The sequence below is a fragment of the Bacillus rossius genome, chromosome 1, assembly GCF_032445375.1.
Source record: "Bacillus rossius redtenbacheri isolate Brsri chromosome 1, Brsri_v3, whole genome shotgun sequence".
In the NCBI taxonomy this organism is placed as follows: Eukaryota; Metazoa; Arthropoda; class Insecta; order Phasmatodea; family Bacillidae; genus Bacillus; species Bacillus rossius.
In genome coordinates, this window is record NC_086330.1 from 63,926,752 (window position 1) to 63,942,424 (window position 15,673).

The 15,673-nt window shown below is 41.4% G+C and overlaps 1 protein-coding gene across 1 annotated transcript in view; it reads left to right on the forward strand.

Moving 5' to 3' along the window:
- The window catches only part of LOC134528764 (protein eyes shut), a 113,536-nt gene extending 97,863 nt beyond the window's left edge, over positions 1-15,673 (forward strand). The window contains exons 20-23 of the mRNA XM_063362469.1: positions 853-991; positions 3,240-3,412; positions 6,554-6,776; positions 13,850-15,673. Coding sequence (XP_063218539.1) covers positions 853-991; positions 3,240-3,412; positions 6,554-6,776; positions 13,850-14,010 — 696 coding nt within the window. The 3' untranslated portion in view covers positions 14,011-15,673. The remainder of the gene's footprint in view (positions 1-852; positions 992-3,239; positions 3,413-6,553; positions 6,777-13,849) is intronic.

Consider the following 15,673-nt stretch of genomic DNA (forward strand, 5'->3'; position numbering starts at 1 on the left):
AAAATCACCCACGCACAAAAAATAGACGATGCTAAAGTGTTTTAGCCTTCAGCTAGTCTCGGGATCTTTTGGCTAAATATGCATGTCCCTAAGCATGAGTTAGCCAGTAGTTGACCCATGGGGGTGAGCACTTATCAGTAAAGACCGGAAAAATTCATGGATTCATTTTGCGATAACCTACAGTACCTATGTCCATAAAAAAATTGCAGACGGTCGCCAATCACAAGAAAAGGACCGCATAATTTTTTCGCAGTCTAATGATCGTTCAAATCTTTTCGGGAAAAATGCATGTCCCTACCTATAAACATATGAATATTATTTTTCATTTTCATTTTTAAATCATCTACAGAATCACTGTGAGTTTAAGTTGAAAGGTAATACTCAGAACAGCAAGCTTTATGCGTGAGTGATACTGTTCTCTTTGTGGTGCGTGCGCTAATTTTACTACATTATCCGAATAATGAAAAATAACGAAAAAGAAAAATTATACGAATTACAAAAACTGACAAAAATACAAGCATACAAGTCCAGGATTTGATGATTGGTGCCGTTGTTTCCCAGAGTGGCTGTCCAGTAGAGACAGGAAAAATTCGCTGTTTCACTTCGCGATAGGCTTAAATTCTAATACACGTATCTTCGTGGTGGTTCAGCTGTTGGTTCACAGTTCAACCGGAGGTCTTTGGGCCAATGAATATCTCGAATCACAGACTACATAGTTGAAAGACGCCTAACAAGACAGCAGCCAGTGAGCAGGTGGCACTTGCCCGAGTGTGCAGAGGACCTTGAAGAGACTGGTGCCGCTACTGTAGAGTAACGTCTGAAAGAAGTCCCTCCCCCCGGCCCTGCTTGCAGCAGTACACGGGCGAGCGCTGCGAGACGAGGCTGTCGTGCGCGCGCACCGCCTGCCAGCACCAGGGCCGCTGCGTGGGCGAGCCGGAGGCGGCGCGCTGCCGCTGCCCCGTCGGCTGGGGCGGCGACTTGTGCGAGCAGCGTGAGTGCCGACCTTCCCGTCCTGTCATGCTTCCACCAGCTCCCTGTCTGGTGCTGCTGCCCGCCCACCGGGTCTGCTGTTCACATCCCATCACCCACCACCACTGTAGTTGAGTACTGTGTACTGTCCACCCAACTGAGCTGTTGTTCATTGTTCATAAAGCCCTTTCAACTGCTCCGTGTCTGGTGCTGCTACCCGCCCACCGGGTCTGTTGTTCACCTCCCATCACCCAACATCACTGTAGTTGAGTACTGTGTACTGTCCACCCAACTGGGCTGTTGTTCATTGTTGATAAAGCCCTTTCAACTGCTCCGTGTCTGGTGCTGCTACCCGCCCACCGGGTCTGCTGTTCACCTCCCATCACCCACCACCACTGTAGTTGAGTACTGTGTACTGTCCACCCAACTGAGCTGTTGTTCATTATTCATAAAGCCCTTTCAACTGCTCCGTGTCTGGTGCTGCCACCCGCCCACCGGGTCTGTTGTTCACCACCCATCCGCTGCATAGTGTCACCCACCACCACTGTAGTTGAGTACTGTGTACTGTCCACCCAACTGGGCTGTTGTTCATTGTTGATAAAGCCCTTTCAACTGCTCCGTGTCTGGTGCTGCTACCCGCCCACCGGGTCTGCTGTTCACCTCCCATCACCCACCACCACTGTAGTTGAGTACTGTGTACTGTCCACCCAACTGAGCTGTTGTTCATTATTCATAAAGCCCTTTCAACTGCTCCGTGTCTGGTGCTGCCACCCGCCCACCGGGTCTGTTGTTCACCACCCATCCGCTGCATAGTGTCACCCACCACCACTGTAGTTGAGTACTGTGTACTGTCCACCCAACTGAGCTGTTGTTCATTGTTCATAAAGCCCTTTCAACTGCTCCGTGTCTGGTGCTGCTACCCGCCCACCGGGTCTGTTGTTCACCTCCCATCACCCAACATCACTGTAGTTGAGTACTGTGTACTGTCCACCCAACTGGGCTGTTGTTCATTGTTGATAAAGCCCTTTCAACTGCTCCGTGTCTGGTGCTGCTACCCGCCCACCAGGTCTGTTGTTCACCTCCCATCAGCCACCACCACTGTAGTTGAGTACTGTGTACTGTCCACCCAACTGAGCTGTTGTTCATTGTTGATAAAGCCCTTTCAACTGCTCCGTGTCTGGTGCTGCTACCCGCCCACCGGGTCTGTTGTTCACATCCCATCACCCAACATCACTGTAGTTGAGTACTGTATACTGTCCACCCAACTGAGCTGTTGTTCATTGTTGATAAAGCCCTTTCAACTGCTCCGTGTCTGGTGCTGCCACTTGCCCACCGGATCTGCTGTTCACCACCCATCCGCTGCATAGTGTCACCCACCACCACTGTAGTTGAGTACTGTGTACTGTCCACCCAACTGTGCTGTTGTTCATTGTTGATAAAGCCCTTTCAACTGCTCCGTGTCTGGTGCTGCTACCCGCCCACCGGGTCTGCTGTTCACCACCCATCCGCTGCATAGTGTCACCCACCACCACTGTAGTTGAGTACTGTGTACTGTCCACCCAACTGAGCTGTTGTTCATTGTTGATAAAGCCCTTTCAACTGCTCCGTGTCTGGTGCTGCTACCCGCCCACCGGGTCTGTTGTTCACCTCCCATCACCCAACATCACTGTAGTTGAGTACTGTATACTGTCCACCCAACTGAGCTGTTGTTCATTGTTGATAAAGCCCTTTCAACTGCTCCGTGTCTGGTGCTGCCACCCGCCCACCGGGTCTGTTGTTCACCTCCCATCACCCAACATCATGTAGTTGAGTACTGTGTACTGTCCACCCAACTGGGCTGTTGTTCATTGTTGATAAAGCCCTTTCAACTGCTCCATGTCTGTTGCTGCTACCCACCCACCGGGTCTGCTGTTCACCTCCCATCCGCTGTATAGTGTCACCCACCACCACTGTAGTTGAGTACTGTGTACTGTCCGCCTAACTGAGCTGTTGTTCAAAGATGACAAAGTCTTTTCACCAGCTCCATGCCTATGTCTACAACCTACCCACCAGATCTGTTGTTGAATGATGACCTACGATCTCCCCACCATCTTCGTAGCTAAGTCCTGACCATTTTCCAACCACTAGCATTGTAGTTGAGTACTGTGTGCTGACTACTGGAATTGTCCAGCCACCATATCTGTTGTTAAATGATGACCTCTGACCTCCCACCGTCTCAGTATTGGTGTTTGTTGGTTGGTGATGTTTGCTCGGACGCGTGTGACGGGCAGGTGTGAACGCGAGCTCCCCTCACTTCGGCGGCGACAGCTACATGGTGGTGCAGAAGAGTCCGGCCGCCCCGAGGCGCCTCGGTGCCAGGAGCCGCAGCAGCCTGGACATCGAGTTCCTGTACCTCAACTTCTCGACGGCTGAGCCGGACGGCATGATCCTGTGGAGCGACCAGGTAGCTCCGTTGTCTCCCGCCACACAATCATTATATGAACTGGCCTTTTTTCTCATGAAAACAACTGTATCACTAGAAAATAGTGTACGCAGTTATACTTGGTTCGGATTTTTACCCGTTCATTTATGCTTTGTGTTGTCCCATTACTTTCAATAGTTAAACCGTTCCCTGAATAGCTTTCCAGTATTAACTGCGCACATAATAAGCGAGATACAACAAAATAAAGTCAAATTGCTGAATATATGATTATCTTTTCCGTGGTTTAAAAAAAAATATGCTTGAATGAAACATCAATTAAAATATAAAAATATGTGCATATTTTCCTTAAGAAATACTCAGTATTATTTCGAAAAAAACATATTTAATATATGTAAAAATAACCACAGCCATATTTTGTACCGAGTTACTATATCCTTCTTTTAGTATGACAAACTATTTCTTGGCAACTGGTTTCCATAGGAATCTTTTTGTAAAAGTACGGAATATTTTTTCTGTTTACCAATACCTATGCAATGAAAATATGACTCTCATCGTAGAGTCTAGGTTTTCAAATGAAACTTCTTCACAGCAGGTAATGGCGTCATCATAGTACAACGAAAAACGTTTCAAAAATAAGAGCATACTCAGAACGATAGAGACAGACAACTAAAAGACTCTGTGTAGCTTTTTTTCGTCGCCGTGTTTGTTACAGATAATTGTGAACCCCCCAGTGTGAAACATCGTTGTGTACTTCAATCAGATATCAATTACTTTTCGAAAACACAGTTGGTAGCAGCAACGCTCTTGGGTGCATTTTCGCATTATAGAGCACTTACCCACCAGCATACTTGCACACTCGTATAGGTACTTGGGGACCTGTGTACATGCGTTCTTCCGTACAAGTGCACTCGTGAACTTGCTCACTCGCTTACTTTCGCGCTCGGATGTTTACTCACATACTTATACTCTCGCAAGGGCCGTCGAGAGTGACGAGGAGAAAAAGAGGCAAATGCCCAGGGGCCCGTTAGCCCTAAAGGGCCTGGTTGGGAAGTAAAATATAACTAGCTGAGAAAACATTTTCCCCCTGCTATTAGAACATATTGAACTATTGCACTTTTTGGTATTCTGTGTTCCTAAAACACCTGTCGTTGCACCAATAAACCAACCGATCAGCACTTGTAATACCTATTCAGTTCAGAACTAAGGTCTTATGGGATAGCAGAAATGGAAACGCCAGGAACAAGCACAATAGAGTTGCTGGTGCCTGTACACCCCTCCGCCAATTAGACTCGCCCTATCTTCTGTCTCGAAGAATGCGGCGAAAAATGAGGGGGGCCTGGGAGGGGGAAGAATATCGTGGAAGGGGACGACTGCCTTCGATAGCAGGACCCTGCGATGTTGTCGTTTACACCCCCCTCTCTTTCACAAACTCATTTTTCACGCGTCTTCCGAGGTCCAGGAAGCAGTACACAACAGCAATTTAGACACGCAATGTGTAGCGCAGGAAACCATTGAAGTGCAGTGTGCGAAAGGTTTAATGGCGAACTTTTATGTTTTTAAATAAATTTGAAACAATTTTTTTTTTCAATGCATTTTTTCTCTACGATGCGTTGCTTTCAAGATATGATATGACATTAAAAACATTTTTGTAATGTGCGGGGATCTAACTTTTGACTTGTTGTTGCATCATTGGCCGGCTGTAACAACGTAACAAGTTCTAGTTGTTATGTTGTAGGCCTTTGTTCATTGTGAATTCTCGTTGTGTTGTGGTTGCGAGGTTCTATTATGGAACAATACAAGCACAAATCGGGGGCTCTAAAGTGCAATAGAGGTTAGTAAAAGATGAAGTAGAACCTTGTTTGATGTTGGTGTTAAAGTAAATTCGCAGTCACAGCTGAAAATTCCAGATTGTGCTGAAAAAGAGGAGTTTGTAGTTCCCGACAGAATTGTTTCCGAAGAAGTAAGCAGTGCAGTTGATTTGTCTCCTTCAGATTGTGAACACAATACTGTTGTTCTTGAGAGTAATGTTTTGAAATAAGATGTACAGTTGATTTATTTTCTTCAGAATGTGAAAATAATATTGATTACCTGAAACATTGCCGACAATATCAGATTGGTAAGTGTCTTCCGACCTTGAAAAATTAAAGAGTGGTTACTTAAATGCACGTATTTTTGAAAACATTGCTCGTAAAGGGCCCAGTAAAATGCCTGACAACCTTCCAGAAGATGGGAAAAGGGCCTTTCCCAGAACAGTTTTGTTTTCTTATCATAGGAATGGAGAAATATGTTCCGAGATTGGCCTGTGTGGAGTGAAACGAACAAGGCACTGTTTTGTTTTCCTTGTAAATTATTTAGTTGCAGCTCTGATGTCCCTGAATCTCGTAAATTTGTTTTGTGTAGTAATAAAGGGTGGAAACAAGAGTATTCGTGGTGGAAGCTGTATGCCAAATTACCATCTCATGAAGTGAGTGCTGACCATCTGGTGTTTCCTCTTCCCATATCTGAATTGAAGGGTTTCGAAGACTTCTGCAGACGCAGATGTGTGCATAGAAGGCCACGACATTTTTTGTTGCATACGTCACGTTTTCACTTGTTAAAACTTTCTCACAGTGAATGGAAACATAAGTTTTCATAACACGAAACTGTAGATTGAGCTGAAATATTCAAGTAAAAACTTAAATATTTGTACATTTAGATGAAAACAACTGTATTACTATAAACTATTGTTCACTGTAATACTGGGTCCAGATTCTTACCCGGACATTTATGCTCTGTGTTGTCCCAGTATATATAATAGTTAAAGTTACTTGTAAAGCTTTCCAGTATTAACTGCACACATATAAGATCGATACAACAAGATAAAGTCAAATTGTTGAAAATACGATTATCTTTTCCATTGTAAAAAAATATGTTTGGATGAAACATCGATTAATATATAAAATTGTGTGCCAATTTTCGTAATAATACTCAGTATTATTTCTGAAAAACAAATGTCATGTATGCAAAAATTTACAAAGTTACAATATCTTTCTTGTAGTATTTATTACAAACTATTTCTTTGCAAATGGTTTCCAAAGGAATCTTTTTTGTGAAAGTGTAGAAGTAATTGTTTAGTAGGTAGGTTAAGGTCGTGCTGAACGAGCTGTAAATGCGTGTCGCCAGGGCGGGGACTTTGTCGGCGTGGGCGTGGAGCGCTCGCTCGTGAGGCTGGCGTGGTCGGGAGGCGGCGCCCTGCTGGCGGCGGCCGGGCCCGTGGCGGACGGCTCGTGGCACGCGCTGGCGCTGGCCTTCTCCCCCAGCGACGTGTCGCTGTGGCTGGACGGGCGCCTGGCTCACCGCGCCGACCAGCGCCGCCCGCCCGCCACCGACGGCGTCTTCTACCTGGGTGCGCGCCTCTCTCTCCCTCTCCCCCTCTCATCACTCACGACCCACTCCCCTCACGACCTTTCCCTGTCTTGCCCTCTCACCCTCTCTCCATCTACCCATCACCCCCTCTCCCTCTATCCCTCTCCATGGACCTATTACAGCCTCTACCCATCACACCCTCTCTCCCCCTCTCCACATCACCCCGTCACCCCTTTTCCCGTCGACCCCTACTCACCAAAAATACCTCTCTCCCTCTCCCCCTCCTCTCTTCAACTGTCCCCTTTTTCGACCCTATCACCCTCCTCTCCCCCTCTCATCCCTCACGACCCACTCCCCTCACGACCTTTCCCAGTCTTGCCCTCTCACCCTCTCTCCATCTACCCATCACCCCCTCTCTCTCTGCCCTTCTCCATCGACCCATTACACCCTCTACCCATCACCCTCTCTCCCCCTCTCCACATCACCCCATCTACCCCTTTTCCCCTCGACCCCTACTCAAAAAAACCACCTCTCGCCCTCTCCCGAGACCTGAACCTTCGGCGCCTCCACTGCCAAATAGCAGAACCGCTCAAATCAGGGCCCGCGCGGCCCGAGAGTTTTGCGTTTGGGTTTTAATAGACTCGTTGGGGGTACTTGTACGTTGTATGCTGCCCATGTGTGTACGCAATGAACACAAAACTTTAACATATACGGAAAGTTTACCATAAACCATAGTTTTAACATGCATGTTTATCAACCCCGCTTTAGTCACGATTTTACAAACGCGAGCGGGCCCCCGGGATCTAAGCCCACGGTTTAAACTAATTTTATAGCAAAAATAACTCACTAATTATCAAGTTTAAATTGAATTTTTGCTGTTTTTGTAATATTTAAATTAAAAGTGACTATCATTATTAAACTATTTTATCAATGAATAACATGAGGTGGTATAAAGAAATAATTAAAGTAATGAACATAAAGGAAAAGTAGGTGTTAACACAAAAGTGAAGAATTTATTTTTGGAGAAATGTACAACTAACTCAAAATTAAAAAAATGAATTAAAAATTTTATTCATAAAGTGATGTGATGCGAAAAAGCGGTGACGCTTGATGGCGCCCCTGGAGCGCCACCAATATTATATTCGATATTATATTATGTTCAATATTATATTCCATATTATAAATATTCATGTAAAACCGCAGATATTTTTACTTTTGTACACGTACATGAATACAACTGTATCACTACAAAATAGTGAAAGCAGTAGTACTGTGTTCGGATTCCTTCCCGGCCATTTATGTTCAGGGACGTAACTAGACATTTTTCCACCCGGGGCAACATCTCATTTTGGCGCCCCCCCCCCCCCCCTCTTTTAATTTTCCCCCAAACCAACAAATAAAAATTTACCGACAACACGTCATCATATTACCACTACATATGAATTCCGCAATTCCAAATATGTTTTATTAATTAGATAACAAACAAATGTTTTTATTTACAGCAATTTCAATTTACTACAAGATAAAATACCTACTTATGTCTAAGCTACTTAATTGACATGTAATCTAAGAGTAGCATGTTTGATATATACTTTCACAATATTTACATAAAAGCTGCAAATGAAATGAAAAGTTTATCATCAAATGACAGAACAATATGTGTGGACTGAATCGACAAAAAGAACAGGATATTTGATTATGATAAATAGAGTTAATATTATGAATAAAACATTTCACTCAAGTTATCTTGAGAATCATAACTATACATTTGACACAATATCTTAATTAATGGCTAATTGTGATAAAAATATTAATTCACACACAGAAAGCTTGAACTAAAACTTTACTTTACGGGATATTTTGGCTGCAAATGTTTTTACAATGCCCCCATAAGACAGCTTTGAAACTTACTTGTGCTATATTGATATAATGCTCAGGTTGGTTAGTCGTTGCTGACCTGTTAAATTTCTAAGGTAATTTTTTATGATTTTTAGTTTGCTAAAACTCCTTTCAATAGAGGCGGTTGAGACTGGTATTGTGCAAAAAATTCTCAATGCTGTCGTTATGCTGGGGTATGCGTCTTCAAGCCCATTCTTATATATTAATGGCAGAAGATCTGCTGGTGAAGCTATTTCATATTAGGGCTTAAATCCAAGGCATGATACTTAAAACTTTCAACTTCTATCGCCAGCTCGTCCCCGTTTAAGTCTTCTTTATATGTGGTAGCTAAATCAAGTGCCTGTTTCTTCAATTCTTCTCCATTTAGTGTTTCAAACAGAGCTCCATTGAGGAAACCAAATAAACTATTCATGTTTTGAATAGCTTGAAACCTTTGTCTCAGTTCACTCAGAATCCGATCTATTATTTGTATAATCAACAGTCTGAACTTTTTTTCTTCTGAGAATTTATAGCTTTTATCTTCACCCTTTTCATCAACCATCAGCTTTTTCTTTCTTCCTCTTACTTGTTTGAAATGAGGATCTAGGTTAAGCTTTTCTGCTATTTCTTTCGCTTCTCTGATTGCGTTTGTGGAACTATTTAACCTTTCTGATCCTAATTCTGATATCAGACGGTTAATATGTTTTGCTGATAGATCGATAGTGATGTCATCTCTTAGTAATAATTTGTTGACGATATCAATACGGCTTAGTTCCCTATACCAAAAACAGGAGAAGACAATGAATTCAAACTTTCTGACATTTCTTAGAAAAGAAGTTGCTTCTGTTTTTGTTTCAGCTGTTGTTATTGGGCTGGTCACGAGATCATTCAAAGCATCTATAATCTTGTCTAGATGCTTATATATTACAGCTACAGCTTCTCTCTTAGTCGACCATCTGTTATTGCTTTGCAGTGTGAGAGATAAGGGAACATGTTGCACTAGAACCTCCCATCTATTGGTGGAGGAAGCAAAGAAATTGTAGAGACAATTAAGTTGGCCAAAGTAGGACTCTGCCTCTGGTGATAAGCTAGCAGCATTCGCCCCAACTAAATTTAGCGAATGTGCTGCACATGGCACAAAATATGCCAAACTATTTACTTCTTTGATTCGAGATTGAACTCCTTTGTACACACCAGCCATGTTTGACCCATTATCATATGACTGCCCTCTGCAGTTCTTAATATATAATCTATCATTTCTGAGTTTTTCTAAAATCTCTTCTGAAAGAGCCAATCCAGTTTTTTCACTAACTATTATGAAATCAAGAAAACTTTCCACTATCTCAGGGTCATTTTCGGTGATCTTCACGTAACGAAGAACTTCAGACATTTGTTCAAAATGGCTTAGATCGGGAGTGCAGTCAAACATAATGGAAAAGTATTTAGAAGCTTTGATGTCATTAACTATATGTTCTCTTATTTTTCCAGCGATAATTTCTAAGAATTCATTTTGGATATGAGAAAAGTAGCTGACCTGGCCCTTTCTATGGCGGAGAATGTGCTCTCTCAGTTGGGGATGATAATGAGATACCAGCTCTATTGTGTTTAAAAACTTGCCACATCTAGGGTCACCATAGTCTAGGGATTCATCAGAACCTCTTAATGGACTACCTTGTTTTGCTAAATGTATAATAACATCAATTATTACATACAAAACTCCTCTACACTGTGTTTCCTCCTGTGCTATTTGATCCTGCAGCTCTTTATCAATACCAGAACATTTATTTAAGGATAATTCCAATGTTTTCCACGAGCAAAAACACTTTTTGTGGTTAAGTGAATTTTCATGATCAGGAATCCTTTCACTCAACTTTTTCCACTGAGTGAAACCTTCCTCCTTGGCCAAAACAGATACTTTTTGTTCAGAGAACATGTAGTTAAAAGTTTGCATGGTACACAAAACAAAGCATTTTTTGATTGACTGTATGCTAGCCATGTTCGGCATACCTTTAGACCACCAGCCAATGTTTTGGTGAACCAGTCTTTGGTTGAATTTCTTCCATTTCTTGATGTGTTACTTAGATCAGGCTCTACCTTCCCCTCGTTCAATAATCCTGATACTATAAAGCATCTTTCAGTATCCGAAAAGGCTGCAGGCCACTTCCCGGGGTCTCTGAAATCAAAATGAATAGCAGGCTCACCCTGGACGAGGTCCTTTGTCGGAAATGTAGAATCCGAAAAAAATGCCTTTTATGTTCCAACAGTAGTCTAAAATGCTGCTCAGATACAGTGCATGGTTGGAACTCATCTTCATTAATGGCTTGTGTTACTGGAATTTGAAGTTCTTCTTGATGGCTTCTTGCCCGATCACTCTCTGTTCCAGTTACACATACCTCTTGAATTGAATGTTCTTCAGGAGCCTTACTGCTACTGCCACCACCTACAAAACAAAACCAAAGTAATTAGACTTGTTTGATCAATGAGTAAGTCTAGATATGTGATTTCTGTGTAAGCTATTGCTTTACTATTTTGAAATTCTAATTTGAGCTCGTAAATCATATACTCTTTGTCTGAAACAATTTTTATAAGACTAATCATTGCTGCAAAGGGTTGAAAAATAGGGGTGAAATGAAAAAAAAAAGAATAAAATTCGTACCATTAACACTATTAAATTCATTACTTTTTATTGTAAAACCTAAAAATATTTCTACAAGCTTCGTCTAAATTTATTTTTTATATGCCCAGCCATTACTGCAAGGGGCGGAAAATAACAGGGGTTGAAAGACAAAAAAAAACATTACTCCCTTAGTAGGCACACTATTAAATCGGTACAAATTGTTTGAAAATCATAATTTTTATCTAAAACATTTGTATTAAAATTGTTTTGATGATTCAAACCATTATTGCAAGGAGTTGAAAAAACTTGGGGTTGGAGTAAGAAAATAAATAATATTTTTCAACCATTCATTTTTTTTTAATTTCTAAATATTGTCTAAAACTATTATTAAAATAATTTTTTATCTGACCAAGTATTACTGCAAGTAACATGGTTTGAAATTAAAAAAAAAGAGGCATTATATTTTTTAAATATACCTATATACTATCGAATCCGTAATAATTAATTTATTAATTCTTAACTTCATCGAAAACTTTGGCTGAAACAAGTTTTGATGAAACGAATTACTACCGCATACACAGGTTTTAAAAATTTAAAAAATTCAAAATATCCTTAGTAAGTATCAAATTTGTTCGAATTTATTTTAAACCGTCTTAATATTATCATAGTCCTTGGTGCAATGAACATTTTTATATGCCCACGTTTTTAGTGCAAGGAATTAAAAAAAAAAGTGTTAGAAGGTCAAAAAAATTAAATAATTACCTACCTTAGCTGACACTTAATATGAAAATCATTCTATGCTCTTTAATGCTGGATACATTGAGTTAGAAATGAACAAATATTCAATCGATCATTTTGTAATATTGGAGAACATAAATAATTTAAGTACATTGAGTAATTAAAATGTTCCGGAAGTTTATAGGAGTCTTCAAAATACTTCCAGAGTAAATATGTATTACTTCGAAATCTACATACGCCTGTAGGCTGTGCCGAAAGGGATTGTTTTTATAATTTTTATTTCAAAGGTCTATTTGATCCAATTTCCATAAAAATATTTTTATATCCTGGCTACCAAACTGGTATCTTAAGATTATTGCAAATCCATCCAGTATTTTTGAGTTTTTATAGTGAAACATGCTCTCTCAAAATGCAGTCTGCTAAATCATTGATATAAAAAAATATGATTAGAAAATATTTAAATTACCGCTTTTCCAAGGATGTTATTATTAATTACCCAAAAACCTACAAAATAGTATAATAATTGTATACACATAAATATCAAGTTTAATCATACATAATTTTGCTTTACAAAGCATTGAATTAAATAAACAATATTACCGGCAAATAGGCAGATAGACAGACATGCGCAGCAAAGTACTAATGTCCTTTGTTTGCGTACGGACTTAAAAAATATTGTTCAAAATTATGTATTAGATCTACCGGTGGCCCTATTAAATTTCTAATGCAATACTTTTCTATTACAAAAAATAAAATATAAAGTAACATTTTAAAAAAATTATTATCTTATTTTTTTCAAGTAAGTTAATAACGTACCTTCTTCATTAACGTCTTTGACATTAAGCCAAGATGATAAAAAGGACGAAGACTGGCGAGCTTCTTTTTCTCGTTCTTTGGTTCTTCTTTTGAATTCTGCACCAGACGGTTTTTTGACATGTTTTGAGATTAAACACGGTTGTCAAACACAATTGAAACAGTTTACGAAATGGTGTATTCACAAATGGCAAAAGTGACGTAGCTGAGAGAACAGAAATGCTACACAAATGATAAGATACTCCCGGGCGAATGACCCTACAGGGTTGTGGTTGTGAACAACTGAAGCTATTTCAGACACCCGATGCCTGACCTGGCCTGGGCGGGGCGGTGGGGGCGAGAAATATCGCGACTTTCCGAGGTCGGGTGGGGATTTCCCTCCATGGTTCCCACAGGACCATGGCAGAGTTGCCAGACGTACAATCTAGAAGGTATTTGTACCTACCAAAATTCAGTGGTATGTACCTACCAGTTACCACCGTACCATCGCAAGTTAGAATGTACACAAATAATATCATTTTTACTAGCGTATATATTATATATCTTCCAATATGAATAATTCCGTTAAACTGCCCTCAACTTTTTTTTGTTCTAACACTACGATATTGAAGTAAATATATGTAGTATAAGTTACTCTGCCAGTTCAGCGCCCCTCCAAATGCGGCGCCCGGGGCACAAGCCCCGGCTGCCCCCCCTTAGTTTCGTCCCTGTTTATGTTGTGTGTTGTCCCAGCATCTCCAACTCCAATAGTTCAAGTTATTTGCAAACCGTTCCCTGAATAGCTCTTCAGTATTAACTGCGCACATTAACAAACGTAACAAAACAAAATAAAGTCTAATTAATGAATATACGATTATCTTTTCCATGTTTTTAAAAATGAATTAAAATATATAACTATGCGCCGAATTTCGTAAAAAAAAAAAAAAAAAAAAAAAACTCAGTGTTATCTCAAAAAAGCGTATTTCATGCATGCAAATGTAACCACAGCCATGTGTTGTGCACAGTACAATATCTTTGTTGCGGTGCTACGAACTGGTTGTACATGTAGAGGACATTGTTGGGTGCAGGCGGCTTCCCGGAGCACCAGTCCTTGGAGGCGGAGACCCGGGGCCACTTCTCCTCGCGGTTCGTGGGCTGCATCAGGGAGCTGTCCTGGAGCCGCGACAGCGTCATCACCGACTTCTCGCGCTACAGCGGCGAGAACATCGGCAGCTGCGACCTCTACTAGACCCGCCGGAGCTGACTCCCTACCCCTGCTGACCGCTGCTTCCGAACACCCGTCGCGGAGCGTGGGCGCGGCTATGGTCGTGGCGTGCTGAAACCTTTCATCTCTTTGTTGAGGCCCCCGTCTGCCCGGACACACACACACATGGCGGGCAGAGCTTCAAGGAAAAAAACAAAGCTTATTTGAAAACTACTCAACATATCCGAGTAGGGTCTGTTTACGAAAAGCATCCAAGAGTTCGCTGAGGGCCGAATAGTTAGTTCTGTTTCCGGATGAGGTTTTTGAACCGTTTTTTTCAGAAGAGTGAAAAGGGCTAAAAAAAAAAAAAAAAAAGCCGTGTTTTCAGAGTAATTTCTAGGCATCAAACAACCGATACAGATTCTTTTAAGCACTTAAGGGTCTTTGCATCACACCTTTATCTTCATTTCTCCGCCATATAATGCTATGGTCACCGCTCAAACTTCACAGTAGTTGTCTTGTGCACGACGAGGAGACTGCGCGCCAGTTTGGAACCAGGCGGGGGCGTATGTGTGTGACACGACGCTTCGCTGGTGCTTCTACCGTGGTATCGCCTCTAAGCGCAAGGCTCCGAACTGGCGCGCAGTCTTCCTGTCGTACATATGAGCGGTGACCATATAATAACATGTCGGTGAAATGAAGATAAAGGTGTAATGAAAGTCCCTTAGGTTCTTTCAAGAATCTGTATCGGTTTAATGCCTAGAAATTACTCTGAAAACACGCCTTTTATCCATTTTCACTCATCTAAAAAGCACAGTTTAAAAACCTAATCCGGAAACAAAAATGCTTTTCGGCCCTCAGCGAACTCTTAAATGCTTTTCGTAAACAGGCCCCACTCGGATATCTTGAGCAGTTTTTAAATTGCTATGTTTTCCCTGAAGCTGTGCGCACCGTGTATGTGTGCTCCGGTAGGCGGGGGCCTTAATTAGGAGCGCGGCCGCCACGCGGGTTCCAAGTGAAACTTCTCTGTTCAATAATACACTCAAACAATTAAATAAACTATTCAATACTTCAATTGTACGATTAAACTGGACAATGAAGTACACAATGGAAGTTCATAGTTGTAAGAGGAAAGAGTCTTACAGTTGTACGACTCTCTATGCTATTCGTTATTCCCCTTCTCCCTCCTCACCAACATACGAGTGTCCCACTCTTGATCGTTGCACTTTTCGTTACGCCCTGATGAGTCATTTGTCCGACTTACCCTACCAGCGCAAATATTTCATAGCGATTAAGCTGGACTCAACAATGATCCGACCCATTCGTCCGTCACCAGTCCGTCCGTCAAGTAAAGTGGCATTCAGCCAATCAGATGGCCCGAGAAATTCCATACATCCGTCCGTCCGAAAAAAAACTTGCCAAGCTTTAACTTTCGACGGACGGACGATGAAATTATATCCTCAAAAATGTCTGAAAGGCATTGTCTCTATTTTAAAAAGATTTTTTAGTCTTTTTTTAGGCTAAGCCGCTTCCTTATTATGTTTTTAACTTGCCTATGAACGTGTTTTGAGTTAGATATTTGAAACAAAAATTGTAAATTATGCACATTAACTGGAAAATATATTAAAATAAATATTTTAGAGTTTGTTTGATCGTTTGCAAGTGCTTAGCGTACATGATAGTCTAACTGGTAAATCTTTACAAAATA